This window comes from Hippocampus comes, unplaced genomic scaffold, assembly GCF_001891065.2.
Source record: "Hippocampus comes isolate QL1 unplaced genomic scaffold, H_comes_QL1_v1.1 scaffold197, whole genome shotgun sequence".
Taxonomy (NCBI): domain Eukaryota; kingdom Metazoa; phylum Chordata; class Actinopteri; order Syngnathiformes; family Syngnathidae; genus Hippocampus; species Hippocampus comes.
The window spans coordinates 125,022-147,220 of record NW_017804750.1 but is presented as its reverse complement, the minus strand read 5'-3'; the positions used below and the strand labels follow the sequence as shown (position 1 = coordinate 147,220).

General features: G+C 44.1%; 2 protein-coding genes across 7 annotated transcripts; both read left to right on the top strand.

The window, feature by feature from the left end:
• The first annotated feature begins 3,546 nt into the window (after window positions 1-3,546).
• uimc1 (ubiquitin interaction motif containing 1) lies at window positions 3,547-11,850 on the top strand. Of its 3 annotated transcripts, XM_019865654.1 has the most exons (21): window positions 3,547-3,780; window positions 4,017-4,106; window positions 4,487-4,608; window positions 4,741-4,828; window positions 5,020-5,141; window positions 5,244-5,400; window positions 5,621-5,769; window positions 5,864-6,484; window positions 6,804-6,925; window positions 7,460-7,559; window positions 7,625-7,729; window positions 8,809-8,852; window positions 8,958-9,187; window positions 9,253-9,293; window positions 9,373-9,448; window positions 9,890-10,159; window positions 10,258-10,333; window positions 10,434-10,536; window positions 10,648-10,696; window positions 10,812-10,845; window positions 11,421-11,850. In XM_019865654.1, exons 3-21 carry the CDS (start codon window positions 4,489-4,491, stop codon window positions 11,584-11,586), a joined length of 2,673 nt encoding a protein of 890 aa, XP_019721213.1. In that variant the 5' UTR covers window positions 3,547-3,780; window positions 4,017-4,106; window positions 4,487-4,488; the 3' UTR covers window positions 11,587-11,850. The 3 variants fall into 3 exon arrangements, with proteins under 3 accessions (XP_019721213.1, XP_019721141.1, XP_019721297.1); XM_019865582.1 differs by lacking the exon at window positions 4,017-4,106 and having other exon boundaries at window positions 3,548-3,780; XM_019865738.1 differs by lacking the exon at window positions 4,017-4,106 and having other exon boundaries at window positions 3,554-3,780; window positions 8,958-9,139.
• An 803-nt stretch (window positions 11,851-12,653) lies between these two features.
• LOC109513389 (hexokinase-2-like) lies at window positions 12,654-19,955 on the top strand. 4 transcript variants are annotated; one of them, XM_019866090.1, is made up of 12 exons: window positions 12,654-12,782; window positions 13,135-13,199; window positions 13,835-13,917; window positions 16,058-16,220; window positions 16,433-16,581; window positions 16,764-16,883; window positions 17,305-17,400; window positions 17,471-17,570; window positions 17,634-17,817; window positions 17,893-18,048; window positions 18,584-18,817; window positions 18,968-19,955. In XM_019866090.1, exons 3-12 carry the CDS (start codon window positions 13,858-13,860, stop codon window positions 19,152-19,154), a joined length of 1,449 nt encoding a protein of 482 aa, XP_019721649.1. In that variant the 5' UTR covers window positions 12,654-12,782; window positions 13,135-13,199; window positions 13,835-13,857; the 3' UTR covers window positions 19,155-19,955. The 4 variants fall into 4 exon arrangements, with proteins under 4 accessions (XP_019721649.1, XP_019721499.1, XP_019721575.1 ...); XM_019865940.1 differs by having other exon boundaries at window positions 13,135-13,203; window positions 13,837-13,917; XM_019866016.1 differs by lacking the exon at window positions 12,654-12,782 and having other exon boundaries at window positions 12,936-13,203; window positions 13,837-13,917.
• The last annotated feature ends 2,244 nt before the right edge of the window (window positions 19,956-22,199 follow it).

Here is a 22,199-nt window from a genome sequence, read left to right as displayed (position 1 = left end):
GATAAAAAGAAAAAAGACTTCGTGCCAAATCAACACATCATCAGCAGGGAAAAACTGCATAAAGAGCAGCTTGATATGTCTGGTTGAAGCAGACTTGATAATAGATCATTTGGGGGAGAATGAATGTACAGTATTTATAAAACTTGACGTTTTATTTTTAAATGGGCATTAATTGCATCTCAAATTGCTTGTTTAAATAATCACACAGAATTACGTTGGTGGTGGGAGAAGCTCACAAACATTTCCTAGGCATAAAAAAGATGTACTTTGCTCAAAATACCATCAAAATCTTTACACACTCACTGAATTTACCCTATTTTAGACTGGCTGCCGCTTATACTACTGATGACCAGGGGCAGGACAAGGGGGTGTGACGAGCATAATCCCCCCGTCCCCCACATTACTCCTTGGCATAAAGATGCCACCAGATGGTGCCAAAGCCCTACTTTTGTATCACAGGGATTTTCGGTAATAAAGATAGAAACCTCGGAAGAGGTGCTGGAAATACTGTACACACTTACTGGGCGATCAGTGCGCTTGTCGCTTAACTCCCTTTCACACTCACATTCACAGTAATTGGCAATTTAGAGACTTGAATGAACCAAACGTGCATGTTTTTAAAATACAAGAGCAAGCCGAGCGACCCCCACGCGAAGCACGGGGAGATTCAAACCCAGAACCTCTCAAACTGTGAGGCAGACGTGAAAACCACTATGGACCGCGCTCACAACTGAAAGAAATTCCCAATCCAAGGTTTCAGCGCTGTAAGGTCCTACAAATGGCAGCTTTGGCTTCAAGGTGATTTTTGAGGACAATCGAACTGTACATGATGAGCTCAACAAGCAAGCAAGCACTTTGTGAAAATTTTGAATGAAATCATCATCACATGCTGTGGAAAATGTGCAAGAATCACTTGCTTGAAGGCTCATAAGACTGAAGTTAGATTATGTATTTTTTTATGTTAGTTGATTCATTATCTGCTTTTATATCACTGTTTTTCCCCATTCGCTTGTCCTGGCCTGTTGCGACGAAAGCAGTTGTCCCCCACGAGTATTTTTATACGTCACAGCAGACATGCAAAAAAAAAAAAAGGCTGAGGTAGATGAATATTGTTATATTGACCTGCACTTAAAATTATATCCAGGGAGTAAGGTTAGAATAAAAGATGTAATATTCATTCAAGCATTGTGCCATTTTATTAAATTAGACGTGATGTCACATTCATGAATCATGATAAAGTTTTGCGATTTTTCTTTCTTATTGACATTTTGTTTAATGTCACTTATCGAACCGTCTTCCTGTGTCGTTCTTTTCCGCCCCCTGTTGGCTTGGAGGCGTTTTGCGTTTCAAGTTGGCTTGGAGCAGTACACTCCGAGTTGACGATGAGCGTTCACAATGGTAAAACCGTTTCAACATTTAGTCGTTAATTGTTGAGCGCACAAGTGCAGTACATTGACCAAATGCTTTAACGTCTTGCCATACTGTCGTCGAAATTGTGTGTTGCAAGCACAGCTTTGATGGCGCCGCGACAAAGCTAAGCTAAAAAATAGAAACTTTCGATGTATGTTTTATTTTTTTTTAATGTGTGTTTCCGAGAGAATCGGAATCGGCATTTTTGTTGTTTTTGTTGTTGTTTCTGGACTCAGCTGAATCATTGATGTCAGGTTTCCGAGAGAATCGGAATCGGCATTTTTGTTGTTGTTGTTGTTGTTGTTGTTTCTGGACTCAGCTGAATTATTGATGTCAATGCTTTTCTGAGGGCAACGTTGATCTCGATGCGGTCACTCGTCACACCTTGCATGCTTCATTTCTGCTGCCCTGATGTTCGTTTGGGTGTTTTAAAGGTGTTCGAATCCCATGCATGTATTCTGTTCTGTCCTTCACTGTAAGAAACATCACGAATCGACGTCACTGCCTGAATAATAAAGTAGATTGTGGCGCAGGACCTTGCTTCACTGTCTGTTATTACTCCACCTTAAATCTGTTATCAATATTCTACTCTGCTCCGTCTCAATTCTTTGATTGGGATTAAAGTTTGGGCAGATACTTTTTCTTTGTTCTTTTTCAACTGGTGTCCCCGCAGACCCGCAAACGTAACACCCACAGGACTCATTAATCAAGTCAATATTTGGTCAAAAAAACATTTTGAATAATTAATGAGTCTAAATGAGCCTTTTGGGGACAAAGTCGGAGATAGATGAAAAACAAGGTGGCCGGTCACAAGTACACCAGAGGAAAGCCAGGTAGCCAAGCACTTAATTGAAGGCAGAAAAACAAGAAACACTGATGTCATTGACACAAAGTCCTGAGAGCATCATTCTTTCCTCCTGCCAACACCTGAGACACGTTCAAACTTGGCGCGCTCTATTGCATTCAATAACAATAAATACTCATGTAAGCACGGTGCCATGTTTAACTTTATTTGTCACAAGTGTATTTTCATACAGGATGTGCATGTACAAGTGTATTATCTTCTCAATGTGTTGACGCTGATTTGCGGTGAGAAGGAAGGGGTGTCTCTCTATGGCTGCTGCTGGAAACCTAATCAATTATTTAGGCTGTTGTGTTTTCTGTGTGAGCCGGCTTTATTACATCATAAAATGGCATATTATCAAAGTGGTTTGTCCTCGTCTTTGTAAAATTAACCAGGAATATATTTGCCAAGAATTGACCAATGAACTGAAATAAAATGTATAATACAGTAATCCAGATAACACCTTGGTGGAAATTTCCCCCAACAACGAAGGAACTAAGCAAACACACTTGCAAAAAACATTTGTATTACAGTAGTATACTGTCAAAGAAATAAAAAAAACAGAATAGGCCCCTAGTTCAAGAGTAAACGTCTTGTAGTGCTGAGGCTTACCAGTGGGAGTTTGGGAGTGACACACAGCACCCAAGAATGATGACAACTTGGTGAAGTGAGGACAAAAACAAAATGTAACTCATTATCGGACCAAATCTTTGACTTGTAAAAATAATAAATCATGTAGGCATTGTGTTTTTGCAAACACTGCAGAAGGTTTGCAGAGGTGTCATTGAAGTTTACGTGGGTGTTAAGAGACCGCAGGAAAAAGGGACACTAAAGAGCCTCCTGAACAAATTCAGCCGCTGACCTTGGTATGCTCCTATAAACTTTTTAAAATTATTAATAAACCTGTGTGATAACACTGATCATAGTAATGGGTTGTCACAATAATCAACAATGGTTTAACAAAGTAGGAAACAGACAAATACAGTATCACTATGCAACACATTTTTATAAATCTTCGCACGTTTTTACGTGTTATCGCCTCAGCTTTATTGTTCTTATTTTGTTGTTATTTTTTTGTGTGCTATGGTGTTTTTCCTCCTGACAGTCTTTGAAGACATCGTCACACAACAGTCGTCAGGACAAAACAAATCTGGCGAGGTGACTTGTTTTTTTCCTGAGTCTTTGAAGACATCATCACGTACGCACTGCGTGACATTTTCCTCACGTGATCACCGTGCAAATCATGGAAAACTCCCCATTTTGAATCCTCCTAAAATAAATTGCTTAACTTGCTGGGATTTCACCTTCGCCAGATTGACGAAGGAACACTACATATGGTCGCTAATTTACCGTTTGGAAACACTGAACATCCACGGCTGCACAGCCCAAAAACAAAACCTGGGCACTGAAAGTTGTTCTTTCCGTTACAGCCTCTGAAGGTATCGTCAATGACGCCAGTTACGTAGCCGTTACGTCACCACGCAGACCGAAACAAACATGGCGCCGCGAAAGTGAGGGGAAACGACGTGAGTTCCTTTAAACTCATTTTCCTCACCGACTGTGTTTCTTCCTTCGTAAAACTAAACGAATAACACTACACATTGTCGCAAATCGACAATTTAAAAGCCCTAAATTCGTCTAGTTTGTCCATTCAAAACGTGTGGTTCGTGTCCCGCCATGTTCGTGTCGTTCTGTTTTGTCACGTCAAATTCACACTAGAGTGCCTTGAAGTGAGTTTCTCATTCCATGCTACACATTTCAGAATCGGAACATTTATGATACATAACAATGAAAACATTGACCACGACTGTTATGGGAATGCTTCCATAGTTTTTAGTGGAAACCTTGAGAAGTGAGTAATTTGTTGCATTTTCACCCAGAGGACTCGTACATTGCAAAGCAACTTGATACATTTGTAGTGATCTCTTTGATCTTTGTTTTCCAGAGGTGTATATGAATGGCAGGAACAACATTTTGTATTCAACGGTTAATACAAGAAAAAAATTCAAATAAAAATATAATTCAAAAACTGAAATGCTTTGTGTGACCAAGTAAACGACAGTCGTTAGACCGCAGTGGAAAAAGCAGGAATGCATTACAGTTAAAAAAAAATGTTGATTTAAGACCATGGTGGAAAAAGCAGGAATGCATTACAGTTAAAAAAAATGTTGATTTAAGACCATGACCTGATCGAATGTGACCCCAGAAATTATGTTCTGTGTGTGTTAAAAGGAATGGTGCGGCCGAGCAAGATGCCGCAGAAGAAGCAAAGCAACAGGGACAGACCCCCTGAAAGCCAGTCGTTGGACCAAGACTCACAGGAGGATGACGCTGTCACCGATGACGAGCAACAGGTAACGAGTCGAAAGTACTCTCACACTCTGTACTTTTAAGCCCTTTTATATCTGTTGTACAAGACGAATCATGTTTGTAGCGCAACGTTTGATGCCCCCCCCCTTAACAGCAGTGTGTATTTGATCTCTCAGGATGAGTGCTCCACCTCACTTCTGCCGCCGTCCTTGTCAGATAGAGAAAAGCGGTGGCGAGAGAGGAAATGTAAAGCCAGGTGTAAAGGTAGGGAACGTCTCAGCTCAGTGATAAAACGCGTACAGCAAGCCATTTGAGCTGTGGATGTCATTGATGTCCATCTTAGTACCCTTTGTCCTCACTAGTAAGACAATTCAGTGCACTAGTCGATAAACTGTACTGCTTTTGTTGGTGTGAAATTATATGGGCCGGAAAAATCACTCCTCTTTCTGTCTCAGTTTCTACCTCAGAGATGACAGAAGAGGAGATGATGGCCATGGCCCTGCATCTGAGCGCGCAGGAAGCCAACGTCGGCGCACAGCAGGAGGACGCTGCTCTGATGAAAGCCATCAAAGAGAGTGTGAGTAGAGTGAAAAAAAAGCTGCTAGGAGGACTTTAAATGTAACGGTACAGAAGTTTTTTGTTAAGAGTTGTTGTTTTTTTTTTTTTTAAACCCTCCTAGATGTTCAGCCAGAGACGAGAGCTCTCTCAGAGTCAGAGCTTGCTGACCGAAGCAGACACCACCTTCTCTCAACGCGGTCGCTCATACCCGAACGGCATGGCGGAGTTACGCAACAATCTGACAGCATCGGAGAGCGTCTGCACGAGCCTGGCCAGAGGTGAGTCACGTGTGAAAACCTCTAACACAGCATCTCTGCTTGCATTGATCTGAAATATAACATGGAAGAGACTCTTGTCATAAGTGGAGGGCCCTTTGCACTTGTTTTCTCTGGTCAACAACTGATCGTAAAACCCGTCGTGGAATAAAGCACAAAAGAGACAGTACCGCAGGTTCCACTCGGCTCTTGACTGCTTATGCGTGTGCTGTTGTAATTGTAGAGGTGGACGGGAACGGTGGAACCCAGCGAGGTCAAATGTGGAAAAGGAAGGAGAGTCCTGTGGCGGGCTTGTCGCAAAGCCCCGACATCTGCACTCAGGCATTGGCCAGTAGCTCCGAGTCAGCGCTTGAATTTTTGGACTCGCCACAGGTAACGCACAGTGACATTGTGTTCTATTCCAAAATCCATTCGTCAAATTGCATTCGTCATACATCGACATGCATTTTTTTAAATATTTTACCAGAGCTGCGATTCCACACACATCGACGACCGGCCGCTCCCTAAATCCCCCGTCTTCGCCGTGAGCGGTCGCAAAACCCAAGTGACGTCCCCCCAGCTGAGCCAAAAAACGCCGGAGAGCTACAAGACCCCCGGCTACGCGCTTTGTTCGCAGCTCTTGGCCGAGAGCGCGCCTTCACCGGCACGCCGCAAAAGTCCCCTCCTCTCCGAGTCGGACACGGGAGACGAATGCGCCAAGTATCTCAAAAGCCCGGCGTTTGGAGATGAATCTCGATGCGACGGTTTTCTGGACGGCAAAGCAAGCAGCCCGGACGGACCAAACTCGGAGTTCATCTTCTCTTCTCAGGAGAGCTCAAGCCCGCCTGCGATGCCTTCTTCCTGCCCCCCCATGAGCCCGGTATTCCCAAGGAGCCCGGCACCATCCAAGAAACTTGCTTCCTCGGAGAACTCGACACTGTCAAAAAGTAGTCTCGTCTTATCGGGGACAGATGGGAAGCACGCCCAAGATGCCCAATCGACCAGCGTGGACCGGCACCCGTTTCTCGGTGTTGCAGACGACTCATCTGAAACGGAGCTGACGAGCGACACGACGCTTCGCTGGTCCGACGAAGACGCCGATCAGACGGTCTGTTGCGCCGTATCGGAACATGCCCAAATATTTTGTTTGTTAAAAAAAATCAGTCCCCAACATGACTTTTACTGATCAAGAACAAGTTGGGGTAACAAGAAGGACAGACAAAAAAGTATCAATCACCCATACCTGAAATTGAACTTTGAAGTCAGCCATTTTGGTTTTGAAACAGCAATTTTTTGGTAAATTCCAGGTCTCCCTATTTTGATGACCTTCTCATCGGGTCTTTGGCCAAATATTCCCGAAACAATTTCAGTGCCTCAATTTATACCACTTTTGGGCTGTGACTAAATCTCCTTTCATCGTATTGCAGCTGGTGAGCTCACCCAGTCCAGTCTACCCGGACGAAAAGCGCTTTGAACAGGCCGAAGCACAGGCAGCCCATTTGAACCAGGTGACCGAAGCGGCTCTGGAGACAAACAGCTCGAGCTGCAGGTACAAACGAACAAGACGTGTGTTGCTTGCTTCACATGTGCCAATTTCTGGCATCTTCAGACGAAAAAAAAAAAAACACATTGCAATGCATTTATAGTGTGTGGTGTACTTCAGGTGACCAAAATACCAAAACAGTACAACGATTTCTGTCGCAGTACCAAGACTGACCTGTGAGCGGCAGGACTGACTGAAAGTTTCAGCAGAAGAAGAAATAAAAAGATGCTTGGCAAATAACGCGACAGTTTTAACTTTTAGGAATCATGATTACGCTATGATCAAACGGACACACCACAGGACGGACGATCAGTCAGGATAATCTTTCAGAGACACCGAATCAGTTTGATTAGGCGATATCAGTATGTGTGTACCGAGCTCTAACATTTACAACCAGGCCTTTGTTGACTTTAAAAGAACGGGAAGGGGAAAAAAAAAATCACATTTGGCCCAATTTTGGGTTTATGTGTGCCTTGCTTCAACCAACACAACATGTGGCAAGACCTCCCGTTAAACGATCATGTCTGAATGTGTTTCCAGTGTGAACACCCAGCAGTCTGTCCCCACCCCATCTTCGGTTCACTACTACTGGGGGGTCCCCTTCTGTCCACGTGGTCTGGATGCAGACACGTACACACAGGTAGTCACCGCCGGCGACTTGGGCTGAGCGGAGCAGTTCTCCCAACGTTGTCATGTCGCTTTCAGGTGATCGTGGCCCAGATGGAGTTGTACGAGAAGAGTCTGAAGGAGGCTCAGAGGTGTCTGTTGAGGAAGGCCGAGTGGGGGGACGCCATCGTGCCACAATTGGAGGTGTCCCAAGATTAGCGCAATTAGCATTGATGATCACACACAATAGTTACTGGCCCGAGAAACACACTGATGTGGAGCCACCAAAATCAAACGCGAGCCATTTTAAGACTCGTTGTTCTCTTTCCAAAACAAAATTTCCCATAGGAAATAATGGGAAATGTCTTCATTCATTCCAAGCTCTAAACTACAGCCATCATAAAACCTTTAATAACTGTTCAGGTAGGTTTTAATGAGTAGAATATTCTAACGTAAACTAAAAGCTAAACTAAAGAGTAAACGGTTTGCCTGCAAGCTTCACAAGTAAATTTTATTTTTTTCGCAGGTAGTTACCGCGGGCGACTTGGGCTGAGCGGAGCAGTTCTCCCAACGTTGTCATGTCGCTTTCAGGTGATCGTGGCCCAGATGGAGTTGTACGAGAAGAGTCTGAAGGAGGCTCAGAGGTGTCTGTTGAGGAAGGCCGAGTGGGGGGACGCCATCGTGCCACAATTGGAGGTGTCCCAAGATTAGCGCAATTAGCATTGATGATCACACACAATAGTTACTGGCCCGAGAAAGACACTGATGTGGAGCCCCCCAAAATCAAAGCCATTTTAAGCCATTTTAAGCCATGTGGAGCCATTTTAAGACTCGATGTTCTCTTTCCAAAACAACATTTCGCATAGGAAATAACGGGAAATGTATTAATTCATTCCAAGCTCAAACTACAGCCACCATAAAACCTTTAATAACTGTTCAGGTAGGTTTTAATGAGTAGAATATTCTAACGTAAACTAAAAGCTAAACTAAAGAGTAAACGGTTTGCCTGCAAGCTTCACAAGTAAATTTTAGGTTGTTGTTAGCCCTGCTGATTATTATTTTTTTGTGGCATCTTGGTGATAAGGAACTATGCTGACATTAGCTTAGGGGCTTTGCTGCCATCTTTTGGAATCTTAAGGACATTTTAAATCTTAATTTTCTCAAATGATTGTTTTGGGCAAATTTTGCGGTAGAATTTTTTCTTGTTATATCGCTGACGAAAGCTGCAAACAGATCGAACCTGATTCAAGTTATATATTTTTTTTCATTGATTTTTGTTCCAGAAATCCCCATTATCTGACTCTTCCCACGCAAAACTTCCCCGGAGGTAAAAACCTGCCTGCATCTTTCGACTTTTAAAGGCACAGGAAATAGTTGGGCTTGGGCTTTGCGTTTGACTTACCCAAAAGTAATTTCCATTTCCTTGCTGTAGGCGTGGCCTCAGACGCAAAGACGCAAAGCTTAGCGATCAGGAGGAAGACAACCTTCTGTTGGAGACGGAGGCGGAGGAAGAGGAGGACGAGGAAAAGAAGAAAGAGGAGGATCAGAAGGAGCAAGAGGAGATGGCGGAAGAGACTGCTCAGACAGACATTGACGTCTGTGTCATGTGTCCGGGTACTTCACGCACGGCTTTAAGGATGAATTTATGCTCCCGTGTTTCAAGTAAATCCCGCTCAAGTACATTTTGCTTCTCTCAGAGTTCACTCTTAACTTGTGTTCACCCACAGAGACCCAAATGAGTGAGGACGATCGCATGGATCTATCGAAGGTGATTGCCGCTTTTGCAATGGAACTTGATTTGACAAAGGTGACGTCACCATCTTGCATTCGGCCACCTTCCTCTGTAGGCCAGGAGTCCGGAGTTTCCTGAACCTGCGGCAAGAGATGACGATCAAGTGGCGGAAGAGGAGAAGTCGGTGGACGGTGAGGCACATTAAAGGAGATGATGCACATGAGAAGACTTTCCATGTGTCGTCATAAAAGATGTGACATTTTTTTTCTCCAAATACACAAAGGATATTTCCTGAAGTTGCTTTAAGCAACTTTTCTTCTAGGAGTTTCCATGAGTTGCTACACCGTTTTTGTTCAGTTGCATTAATGGTTACAAAACCACAGGCCTCAATGCTAGTTTCATTAGCCTTCCCAAGCCGTTGCGGATTGTGTGTTGGCATTAAGCTAACACACTTTTGTTTCGTTTGAGAGTAAACCTGAACTATAAGTGGCAATAAACAATTTCAAGGCAGCATATGGAATTAGAAATTACTCGACTGACCTCCCAATTTTGATATGCAGTTCAAACCCTATTCTTTGATCAATCGTGGCAATGCTTTCATGCTGAAAAAGGTGTCTTTAACTTGATTGCAGTCTCGGCTAACGGAGAGGCTCAGACAACCCCCCTCGCCGCCAGCGACGTGGGGAGAAACCCCGCCCCGACGAATGAGGAGGAAGAGAGCGAGCTCGGAAGGTCGCGTTCGCCTGAGCCGGAGCCCGCCGGCTTCGAAGCTGCCGTGGAGTGTCCCATTTGCCAGGGAACTTTCCCCGCCGGCAGAATCGAGAGGCATGCGGCCTACTGCAACGGCGAGGTGGAGACCTCGGCCATGGACGACCTCAGGCTTGCGGATGAACGTTCACAAGGTTGGAGGAAGACGTCCCAAAATTCATCGTGCCCGTTTGGGCTATTTGACCACTTGATGTCAGTGTTTCTCCTCCCCCTCCAACTTGAAACACTGTAGCAGTGTTCTTGAAGCCAAAAAGGAAGCGAAAAAGGTGGGCAGCAGAGGAAGAGGGCGACGCCGCCTCCTCTGACACGTACGTTGCCCGGCAGCTCCCGAACACGTTGCAAAAAGTTTAGAAATGGAAGGCACTATTGTTGGGCTAATATCATCCAAAAAAAAAAAACCAAAAACAGAATCCAGGAGAAATGTTACATCTGCCAAAAGGTTGTGGCCCTCTGCGACTACAGCGAGCACACCGATCTCTGCATCCAGCGGCGGGCGGCCAAAACACCCGGGGTAGGACTCACCAACATGCCTGAATATTCTAAAAAAAAAAAAAATGTTTGCATATTTAGTGCGCTTAGCCAAATGTTGAATATTTTTATTTCATTTTTTTTAAACGTCCAGAAAGGGAATCTGTTGGCGGCTCTGGAGCATGTAGAGAGCAGGCATGCAGGTGAGCCCCGCGCGACCGTCGCCCCATCCGCTCAGGTCAAAGCTGCAAAATTAGAAAAACAGCTGACATTGATCCCGAGAAGAGTTGGTGAACTTGTCCATGTCCTCGTGCGCAGGAGCCGGGCCGTCCAGGTGCAGACTCCAGCAAGGGTAAGCTGTCAATCACCTCTCCGACTCCTTCTCGGCGAATACGACCCTGACTGGTCGCCAGTTAGCTCAGCTACTGACAGTCTGAATGGCCTTCAAAGGCTTAGATGGGCTCAATGCTTTGGTAGTTTAAGGCGCCTTTTTAGTGGCACCTGGCACGATGTCTGTTTTGGGATTACAATTGCTTACTGACCGAGAAATATTAAAAAAAAAAAAAAATAGCGATACATAATTTTAAAAAATTTGAATAATGTTAATAAGTCCAGTTTTATTCAATAAACAACTTTACAGTATTTGATTATGTCATTTTGTTAATTGATTTATCTTAGATAAATAAATCGTGAAATAATAATTGACAAATTTATACGTTCAAGATCTTTTTTTTTTTGACATTTTATTTTTTAACTATTGGTTAAATATGATCAAATTACAAAATTCACCAATAAGAATGAATTTTTGAAATTTCTTTTACACCTTATATTCATGCTTAAACTTCAGCATCGCCTATTTTTCTTGGGAATGACCACCAAAAAAAAAAAATAAAACAATCGGGCAAATGTTGACTTGTTCACGTTCAGCGACGTCATCGATCTGAGGGACGACAATGAAAAAGCGGGCGTTTCCATGCTGGCGGTCAGCAACTCGCCCATTAAGTCGTTCACGCCCATCTCGGAGGCCACCGACTGTCTCGTCGACTTCAGGCGCCAGCAGCGGCCGAAGAAACCAAGCCACAAACGAAGGTGAAGAGGAGGGGCTCGGGGCGCGGGGGCGGTGCCCAGTAAGCCTTGATGAAGACCGAGCGGGCCAACATCAGCACGGCGGCCTTGAGACTCCCAAGTCTCCGACCAAGAATTTATGCAACGCGCTTGAATGTGAACCAGTGCAGAGGAGGCCTAGTTGTGCTTGTTAATGCTCATCATGAGGCTTTCGGATTCCCCCTCAGCTGTACTGCACTGAAGCAAACACCCCCCGACCCCCTTTTTATTTTTATTTTGGGTGCATTGGAACTAAGTGCATAATGAAATTGGCATTTAGATTCAAATGCGAACAACACTGTGATTCGATTAATGGTCAATGTATGAATGTAAGCTGTCCCCCCCCCACCCCACAAATTTTGGTGAATGAATTTTTTTTTTTTTTTTTTACTCCTTAAAAGATTGGTTCATTTCTTGGAAATAAAACATTGTCAAAACACATTCGGTATATGATATTTAGTTCAATAAATGTGTTGATTATAAAGGAGCTTCTGAGAACTGCAGTGGGAGAAGTGGTTTTGTTTTTTTTTTTTTAGCGGAAACCCCCTTCCAATAAACGGGATCCTGCTGTTTCCCTCTTTTACTTTCTGAGAACATTTTTTTTCTGCAAAAAGTTTATTTTGAAAGCTGAAATCTTGTTTTCCATTTTGCGAGTTAAATCGCAGATGCCGTAGACAACCACAAATGGAACAAATAGTGCTGGGTTCACCTATGTTTTTCCCATTATTTCTTTTTTTTCTGGATGAACCAAAAATACACTGGATATTAATTCAGTGTTTCCGATAACAATTTTGGATATTTGTGCTTTTCATGGGGCGGCTATAATCTTCTAATACCTTTCTACACCATGCACAGATTCATGAATAGACTAATGTCAAATATGCTGAGTAAAGTAGCAAGTATTTTCATCTTGCGTGCATCCTGTTAAATTAATTTTGCTTATTTCATCAGGTTGGAGCTTTTGCATTTCCTCACCAAAGTGCGTGTGTGCGTGACACATTGAGACAGGCTTGTGTTTTTTTTTCACAATGTCACAAGGCTCACTTCCACCCAGTCAATGCTGCCCCCTTCATGTGCTCGCCTGTAGTTTAGAGTTTTCTTTTTGTTGAGCTGCGAGCCGCTGCTGTCTTCCTGTGCCTGGAAGTTGATGGCTGAGCTCGCTCACGTTGTGAGAAGACGCAGCAGGTGAGTGATGTCGTCTTCTTTTTACACTTGATTGATTCACCAGGGGTGGTTTAGGGTCAAATTGCACCGGTTCTTCAGCATTTATGACAGCACTGTCGTGTTTTCCTCGTGTCGCAAGTGGGGCCTCATTCATTGTTACTTGTCATGTACTTTCGTCCTTGCCATTCGAGTACAGCTTCAAACTTGTTCTACCTGATTGGCCGAAGCTCTTGGCTTGTTTGAAGTCTGCCTTGCAGCTCTTTAGTCACCGGCATAGTTGTCTTTTTAGCGTTTAGAATACACACGAATACTCCTTGAGTATCACTCATTTATACAGGGTTTTTTTGTTTGTTTGTTTTGTGTTTCTTGACAGATTTTGTGGGAGAGAAAACCACTTGGGGGATTCCAGTGTTCTTGAAGAGTGGGCGTGCCTTTAATCCAGGTAAGGAGACGTACCTGTCAAGTTTGTTAGAATTTAATGTACACCGCGCCTGGAAAAAAAGCATCCTCGGGCTCAATCTCACCCTGTTCCATGTTGTCGTCTTGACGGTGTCGTTTGTTGGGTTTCATTCATAATTCCCCCGATGATCCAAGGGAATACCTTCCACGCGCACTCGCGATAATGGACCTGATAAAATACTGGTTTTACGCCTCCCATATGCTTTCGACACATTAACTAAGGAAATGCTTTTTTTTTTTAAAAGTATTCTTCAGCACCTTTTCTCTCTCAATGTCAAGGTGGGGGACAATCGTATCACATCACTTTGAGAAAATTTGAAAAGTCACTGGTGCTGGTCTCCAAATCAGTGGTTAAAAAAGTGCCCGTTTCATGCGTTTTGAAGTTTACCTTAAGGCTGACATAAAACCACCTAGTTTGCCTAAGGTAAGTCTTATTTGTTTAACACTTACATTAAGCAAAACGCCATACACAGGCAAATGGAAATTAGCATAGATATTCCCGTCATCAGGAACCTTTGGATAAATACTGCTAAATAAATATGAACAGAGACGCTATTCAGCTGCTACTTGAACACATTTTGTTTGTAATTACCCCGTTTTAATCTTCTCTGTGCAGGGGAATAACAGAATCGCAAAAATGAGCGACGAAATCTCCACCATCCACGTTGACGGTATCCCTCTGGACACGCTCAGTAAGGTGCGTGTTAGCCCACTGTTCAATACGCGTCCCAACCAGGAATTACGCTGGCCGACGTATTGCAATTGAGTGTGATAGCCCCTCAGATCGTGTGTTTCATGACTGTGTGTTCATGCTCATTTGCAAGAAAGAGCCCCCCAATTTTCCCTCGGGGGGAAAAAAAGTCACATCAACTTTTTCCACCCGTGACTTGGTGCATGGCTGGGTGAGGATCCAGAGCTACTTTCAAGTGATGATGCACAATTGGAGGTGTACTGTATTAGCGTAGTGTTAAGTGAATGACTACAAAGTATACCCACAAGCCCCACGGGGGTCCTATCATGTCAAAGAGAAAGGGTAAGCACAGCTGCATTGCGGTGCACAGATTAGCATTAGCCTCATAGCCTCAGCTTCTGATTAGCGGCTCGATTTGTGTTCGTGATGTGTCCGTGCGCCGCCTACTCGCGGTGTAGTGGATGAAGTGCTGCATCCATGAATGAAAATGCTTCTCGTGAGGATAAGCGGCTCAGATGATGGACGGGTGGATGGATGTGTTGGGTAGTCACAGGGCTCCACCCCCTTTTTCTCCACTGTTACATACAGCCTGATAGGGGTATGGAGTCACTTGCATGAGACGGGGTTTATTTCAGCGAGACATGAAATAGAGTGTGAAATGTGCTGTAATTTGTGAGCCAAGCAGTAGTTTGATGGTCGATAATTAAGACCCCCTAGGAACCGTTTTAAATTGTAGGGAAATGTACAATATGTCTTCTTTCAGACTTCTGTTTTCATTTGAGGTGTGGTTTCACCAATGGTAACCTCGTCGGAGCACTCGGCTGTGCGTGGTAGCCCCTTTGAGTCATGATGGAAGAATGAAGGCATGTAGTCACAAGTCCCGCCGAGAGCAGGAGGCTGGATTATAATCAAACCCAAATAGTGTGAATGAGGCCTGAGCCGACACGCCCGTTGGAAAGTTACTGGAAAATGACGACAATTTTTTTTTTCTCAATTTCGAGCTTCGCAAAGCCCGCTCGTGGCATAAAAGCAAACAGCAATGAGGATGTATTCATGAGATTGAGCCACGGCGTCAACCTGCGACCAAGGAAATTCACCAACAGCAGCAGGATGTGATGAAAGGAGTTCCGTGTCGCAATGTACACATGCTCTCCTTTTAGAGCTTTTACAAGCCCGTGTGCTGGTCTCGGAGCCTTTTATTGCAAATGATATCACTGTAATTGCGCTTGAAGGGCTTTTGGTCAAAACCAGGACATGTTTGGCGAGCGCCCACGGCTGGTTGCAGTTTGATGGTGGGCGTTTCGACCGCTTTAAGGGCAGGACAGGAAAACAGGAATTGTTGCTTTGGTCTCAAGGTGCTCGTAAGCGTCTTGTGTTTTCCGGTCCAAATGATGACCTCCTCCGCATGCCTACCTTTTTTTTTCTTTTTTTAAAACATGCCAACATTCCAGCACGCCATTACAAGTCGGTTACGTACTCATCACGCCTTTATATTCATACACATGATTTCAATTCCTTTTGTTCATCTAAGTCAGTCTCTCACTCTTGGTGGTGTGTTGCATAACAATTGCAGCATGCAGTTGATGAAAAATTGACAGCTAGATGTTTACTGCTGTAAGTACCTTAGACGTGGCCTTTGTTCTGGGTATTGCTCAACCAGGGTCCCCTTTTTTTTTTTTTTTTTAATGAAATGAACTTAAGGTAGGCGGCCCGGTGGTCGACTGGTTAGCGCGTCGGCCTCACAGTGCAGAGGTTGTGGGTTTGATCCCAGCTTCGGCCTTCCTGTGTGGAGTTTGCATGTTCTCCTGTCTGCGTGGATTTTCTCTGGGTACTTCGGTTTCCTCCCACATTCCAAAAACATGCGTGGCGGGCTGACTGAACACTCTAAATTGTCCCACGGTGTGAGTGTGTGCGCGGATGGTTGTTTGTCTCTGTGTGCCCTGCGATGGGCTGGCAACCAGTTCAGGGTGTCCCCCGCCTACTGCCCGAAGACAGCTGTGAGAGGCTCCAGCACCCCCCGTAACCCTTGTCAAGCGGATCGGAAAATGGGTGGATGGATGAACTTAATGTGGCCCGACATATTCATGTAGCGATCCCGGGCCGCCGTTAATGTCGAACCCTGGTTCACCTTTCCTTTCCTGCGCAGGTTCAGACTTACCTGAAGCCGTTCACGCTGTCCCTGGAGGTCCTGCGGCAGGTTTCCGCTCGACTGGAGCGAGATCTGAGACGAGGCCTGGGGAAGCACTCGCACCACAGGGCCGCCGTCCAGATGCTGCCCACCTTTGTCACGGCCACGCCAGACGGGACGGGTAACGCAAATCCTAAAGCAGTCGCATGCTAACACTTCATTGCAATCTCCAAAGTCCACGTAAATAAACCTCCGAGTGGCACTGAGCAGCGCTGGAGGGCATTCAAATATGAATCCATTTTCTTAAGGCGTCTGCGGCGGCGCTATTTAGCGAGATGAAAATATTTGATCGTATTCCCGGACAAATGAGAGTCGTTGCACCCCCCCGGGCAGAAAAAGGCGACTTCCTGGCTTTGGACCTCGGTGGGACCAACTTCCGGGTGCTCCATGTGCGAGTGCTGGAGGAGGAGCAGAGGATGGTGAAGATGGACAGTCAGATCTGCGCCATCCCGCAAGAGATGATGCGAGGACCCGGAGAACAGGTGCAAAAAAATAAAAAATAAAAATAGGAAGTGGATCTGTGATGAAGTTAGATTTTGGAGAGTGCACAACTGCACTGCATCTGACATTGAGAAAGATGTGCATTTCACGCCATGAATCATTTCACACAAAACGAACGTATCCTGCTCTCTGTTTGTTGAAAAGCGACTTTGGCTCTTTGCAGTTGTTCGACCACATCGCCGCCTGTCTGGGGGAATTTCTCAAGTCGCTGAATCTGCAGGACCAAATTCTCCCTCTGGGCTTCACCTTCTCCTTCCCCTGCCATCAGAAGGAAATTGACAAGGTCTCAGAGACACTCGCGCACTAGAAGTATCCACTTAAGGTTGTTTGATAGGATTTTTTGGGGGTAAAAATGTGGAATTATTATGGGGAAAAAGGTAGCAACCATTCAAGCAAAAAGAGGGGCGGGGGTGAATTACTTTTAAAATTTTTATATTTCAGAAAAATCTGCATTTGATTATTTCCATTTTTGTACAGAAGTAGCTCTTAATTCAAATTTAAAAGCAACACTGAAAAGGAAAACACACAATTGAAAATAATTTTTTTTTAGATTTTTAATTACTTTGGAAAACAAGCTTTTAATTAGAAAATATGTCATTTTATAAATAACATGTCATCTCATAATAGGGGGGAAAAAACAGAAAATACATTTTAATTGCTTTTGAAATGAATTTGACAATTTTGTTTCTGTGTGCGGGCCGCAGAGCATCTTGATCCGCTGGACGAAAGGCTTCCAGTGCTCGGGAGTGGAAGGCCAAGATGTGGTGAAGCTCCTGCGAGAGGCCATTCACCGACGAGGGGTGAGTTGCATCGGGCGTCGGTCGTTGGGCGCGGCGCGACTCATCGACAACATCCACCGCCGTCATTCAGGATTACGACGTGGGCTCCATCGCCATGGTCAACGACACGGTGGGCACCATGATGAGCTGCGGCTACAAGGACCAAAGCTGCGAGATCGGCATGATCATCGGTAAAATGCGCAACGGCGCCGCAGCTAATGCGGCCGGCCAAATATTAAACCCCCGCGTTGCAGGCACGGGGACCAACGCCTGCTACATGGAGGAGATGAAGAACGTGAAGCGCGTGGAGAGCGACCACGGGCGCATGTGCATCAACACCGAGTGGGGCGGCTTCGGCGACAACGGTTCGCTCCGAGACATCCAGACCGAGTTCGACGTCCAGGTGGACAAGACGTCCATCAACCCCGGCATCCACACGTACGTTCGTACGTCGACGGAATAATCCGACGCGATGTTACAACCCACTCCGGACAATCGGGTGTTGTTCTGCAGCTTTGAGAAGATGATCAGCGGTATGTATCTGGGCGAGATTGTGCGCCTCCTGCTGCTGAGGATGACAAAGGACGGGCTGCTCTTCAAGGGGCAGGCGTCGGAGGCGCTGCTGTCGCCGGACGGATTTAAGACCAAGTACATCTCCGATATAGAAGAGTGAGTCCTTGTTGTCTTAATTTCCTGGATCATCACTTGTCCTCAATTCTTCTCATTCTCAATGGAGCACTTAAGCAGGACACAATAACTCTAAATAATCTGTACTTAAATATGTATGAGCAACGTTTAAAACCACGGTGTGCTGTGCGTTCGACTTTGCTGTCACCTAGTGGTCATTTTAGAGCGGTGCACACAAAAAGACCACTGAAAAAAGAAACTTCCAAGGGTAAACAAAAACATCTTTTTGTTTTAATATTTTAAGGTCTTATTTCAAAACAATCGTTTATATATATATATATATGTTTACAGTAAAAAAGACTTATTTTCCAAAGTAAAAAACTCAATTGTTATTTTCATTTCTGTTTCTCTTTTTTTTTCCAATTCAAATGTGTATTTTTCAAAATAATTCCGAAGCCCATTTGTTCAATTTTTCTAATTAACTTTCTTTTCAATGTAATATTTTTAATGATCGTTTTCCTCTTAGACGGATGGAATATGCTTCGTTGAGTCAAATATTTGTTTTTCCTCCCATTAGGGAGCTCGACGGCCTGGAAAACGGCAAGAAAATCTTGAGCGGCCTGGGTCTGTCGTGGGAGCCGGTGGACGTGCGCGTGGTGCGTATGGTCTGCGACACAGTGTCGTCGCGCTCGGCTCGCCTCTGCGCCGCCGCCCTGGCCACCATCGCCACCCGGATCCGGGTCGGTCGCGGCCTGGACCACCTGAAAACCACCGTGGGAGTGGATGGCTCGGTGTACCGGAAACACCCCAGGTAAGACACCCAATTTCAAGTGGGAAATTGGAAACGAGCCATCAAGAACTCGAGGGAGCCAGTGGGGGGAAAATAATCCTCTGTTACGATGCAAAAAACAAATCGAGCGTCATTTTGCAAAAATGCTGTATTTATTTGCTTTGCTCGCAGCTTCAGCGCCGAGCTCCAGGCAACGGTGCGCCGGCTGGCCCCCGAGTGCGAAGTGACCTACCTGCTCTCGGAGGACGGCAGCGGCAAAGGTGCCGCCATGGTAACGGCCGTGGCGCAGAGGCTGGCCCGCCAGTCGCGCCTGCTGGAGGACAGCGACGGCGAAGACAGCGACGACGATGACCAATGAGAAGCCTCCGACACGAACGCACGTGGCGCCGTTTATTTCCCATGTTTTGGGATGTCACAGCCTCATTGGGAAAAAAAAGCCTTCAGTGCAGTTTTTTTACTTTGAAAATCTCTACGGTGTTTCATGCTGTGAATGCTTCAGTTCATCCGGAAAGGATTCACGCCGCTTCACCTTTTCCAAATATTCTTAGATGACAGCCTGATTCCAAAATGGGTTATGTAATTTTTTTTTATATTCAAAGCCCTTTCTAATTTTCTACAATTTGTTTCATCTCAAGAATAGTCTATTTTTTTTTTTGTCAAAAAGTAACAGTATTCATGATAAGACTGAGTATGATGGCACAAAGTTAGTAGTGCAGCTAATTTGTGTCGCTTTCGCCCCTACCTCTTCGCATACCTCTCAAAGCTCAAACGTGGACCGGGAGCCATTTTCTGCTCCCTCCAGAGAGACTCATGAAGTCTGAATTGAATCCATTTTGGAGTAGGACTTGACAAAATGTGGAAAAAGTGAGGCTGTGCGAATACTTTTCGGAAGCACTCTACACTACTGTATTTCAAATTAGTTGGTCTTGAGGAAAAGTGTTTGTCCTCCTAATTGAGGATTTCCAACGTCAGCTGACTGACGTGAATTGTGTTTCCAGTCTCTTCATTTGAATGACTAATTTGTATGGATGCAAATACTTGAGCGGGGTAAAACTGCCTTGGCCGTTTTTCTTGAATGACAAAAAGAGAAGCATTTATATTTGGAATATTCGCCGTGGTCATGTGGGCCGGACTCAATTCATTCTGATTTTGTTCCCCTTAAAAAAGGATAACGTTGTCTTTTGCGATCACATGGAGACCGCAGCTGACAAAAGAGCAAGTGTGCATGCGCGCTTGCATAAATTACATTTGCCGAACACCTTGTTTGGAGTCAGCATTTGCAGCAAAGATCAGCATCGTTGACGTCAATGACGGCGCCAGTGTTTCAATCAGATCTCCAAATTGTGATATATTCTTACTTCCCTCTCAAAAAGGATGTTTTTTTTTCCCATTAAGTTGTACAGGTTACATTGATGGTGGAAAAAGTTTTGAAATTGGTTGTCTTGGTCTCATTTTTTTAACATCACAAAAACTTGGCATTTGAACAGGCGTGTGTCGACTTTTCATCTCCACTATATTTGTATGCAGTGACATGGAGACCGCAGCTGACAAAAGAGCAAGTGTGCGTGCATAAATTTCATTTGCCGAACACCTTGTTTGGAGTCACCATTTGCAGCAAAGATCAGCATTGTTGACGTCAATGATGGCGACAGTTCTTCAATCAGATCTCCAAATTGTGATATATTCTTACTTCCCTCTCAAAAATGATGTTTTTTTTTCCCATTAAGTTGTACAGGTTACATTGATGGTGGAAAAAGTTTTGAAATTGGTTGTCTTGGTCTCATTTTTTTAACATCACAAAAACTTGGCATTTGAACAGGCGTGTGTCGACTTTTCATCTCCACTATATTTGTATGCAGTGTCAACCAATGTGTTCGCTTTTCACAGATTGTATGTGTGTGTGTGTGTGTGTGTGTGTGTGTGTGTGTGTGTGTGTGTGTGAGAGAGATGAAACCTATTTTCCGTTATTCGCTCGTATGATATGAAATTACTGCTTTGGCGCCATCAACAACTTGTTCAAGTGAGGTGAGGAGCTTCATTTAATGCTTTGGTGCCATCGTGTGTCTTTTTAGACAATTATTAACCTTCAACTATGCCAGTTAACTCCAGTTGGTTGGCATTGAATGTTTCCCTTCTTGAACGGTCATACAAAAAAACTTTTATATAAAGTGGAAAAAACACATTTAATGGTCATTAAAAAAATAACTGAACAGTTCTTACATAAAATGAAAAACAACAAAAGTACTCCGTTGTAACTTTAAAAGAGATATCGGACGGGTGTGCTTTAACAACATACCCCAAAAATCCCTGGCGCCATCAACAACTTGTTCAAGTGAGGTGAGGAGCTTCATTTAATGCTTTGGTGCCATCGTGTGTCTTTTTAGACAATTATTAACCTTCAACTATGCCAGTTAACTCCAGTTGGTTGGCATTGAATGTTTCCCTTCTTGAACGGTCATACAAAAAAACTTTTATATAAAGTGGAAAAGCACACATTTAACGGTCATTTAAAAAAAATAAATGAACAGCTCTTACATAAAATAAAAAACAACAAAAGTACTCCGTTGTAACTTTAAAAGAGATATCGGACGGGTGTGCATTAACATCAACATACCCCAAAAATCCAGAACAAAGGCTCACTGTGAAGAAACAATGAAGTTCCTCAAACCACTTCAACATTGGTGCCAAACAACTACTGACTGTGCCTGATCACAATTTCACTCATGCGATGAAAACCTTTGAAGGTTTCAAGATTATGATGACAACATTAAATGTGTTTTAGTCCCGAAGACAAAACCTGCGTTGGTCCATATTTTGTGACTTGGAAGCTTTGCACAACAGCAGCAGGTAAGCAAGCCGCCATCCATGTAAACATACGTGGAGTTGTTCACCCTGTTTGGATAAAATCAGGCTTGACCATTTGGTAGGGGTTGTTTCTTTCGCTATTTTTGCAAGGGTGTGTATCCTGGAGCAATGTGTACTGTATTCGCTCTCCCCAACAATTCTGATATGCTACACCCTAGTGGTTTGTTTCGACATTGCACACCACTAGGCCAGTTCAGCTTTATATTTGACCTTTTTTTTGTCCAAACAATATTACAGCCAGACTCAGAATATTGTGATAATGAAGTAGCTTTTTTTAAGGGTTGTCTAGTTGCAAGATGAGTTAGAACGTTGCTTCAATTTTTAGTTATTCTGCAGATTATAATCATGCAAGAATAAGGTTCTATATTTTCGAGGGAAAAAAAAATTACTTTTGAATTTTTTTTGTAATATAACTCGTAAATATACTGTATGACTTTATCCTGAGAAAATATGAGTATTGTTGTAAAGCTACTTGAATTAAAACTTCTCTTGAAAATGTCTGCCACAATGCCACACGACTTTCTTTCATGTACAAATT

What these genes read in the sequence shown, in the direction of transcription:
- uimc1 (XM_019865654.1), top strand. Translation starts at nt 4,489, where the DNA reads ATGGTGCGGCCGAGCAAGATGCCGCAGAAGAAGCAAAGCAACAGGGAC. An exon ending in TCACCGATGACGAGCAACAG is followed by an intron (nt 4,609 to 4,740) that starts GTAACGAGTCGA and finishes TTGATCTCTCAG; the next exon opens with GATGAGTGCTCCACCTCACT. An exon ending in AGGTGCAGACTCCAGCAAGG is followed by an intron (nt 10,846 to 11,420) that starts GTAAGCTGTCAA and finishes GTTCACGTTCAG; the next exon opens with CGACGTCATCGATCTGAGGG.
- LOC109513389 (XM_019865865.1), top strand. Translation starts at nt 13,591, where the DNA reads ATGCGTTTTGAAGTTTACCTTAAGGCTGACATAAAACCACCTAGTTTG. An exon ending in GGCCACGCCAGACGGGACGG is followed by an intron (nt 16,221 to 16,432) that starts GTAACGCAAATC and finishes CCCCCCGGGCAG; the next exon opens with AAAAAGGCGACTTCCTGGCT. An exon ending in GTGTACCGGAAACACCCCAG is followed by an intron (nt 18,818 to 18,967) that starts GTAAGACACCCA and finishes CTTTGCTCGCAG; the next exon opens with CTTCAGCGCCGAGCTCCAGG.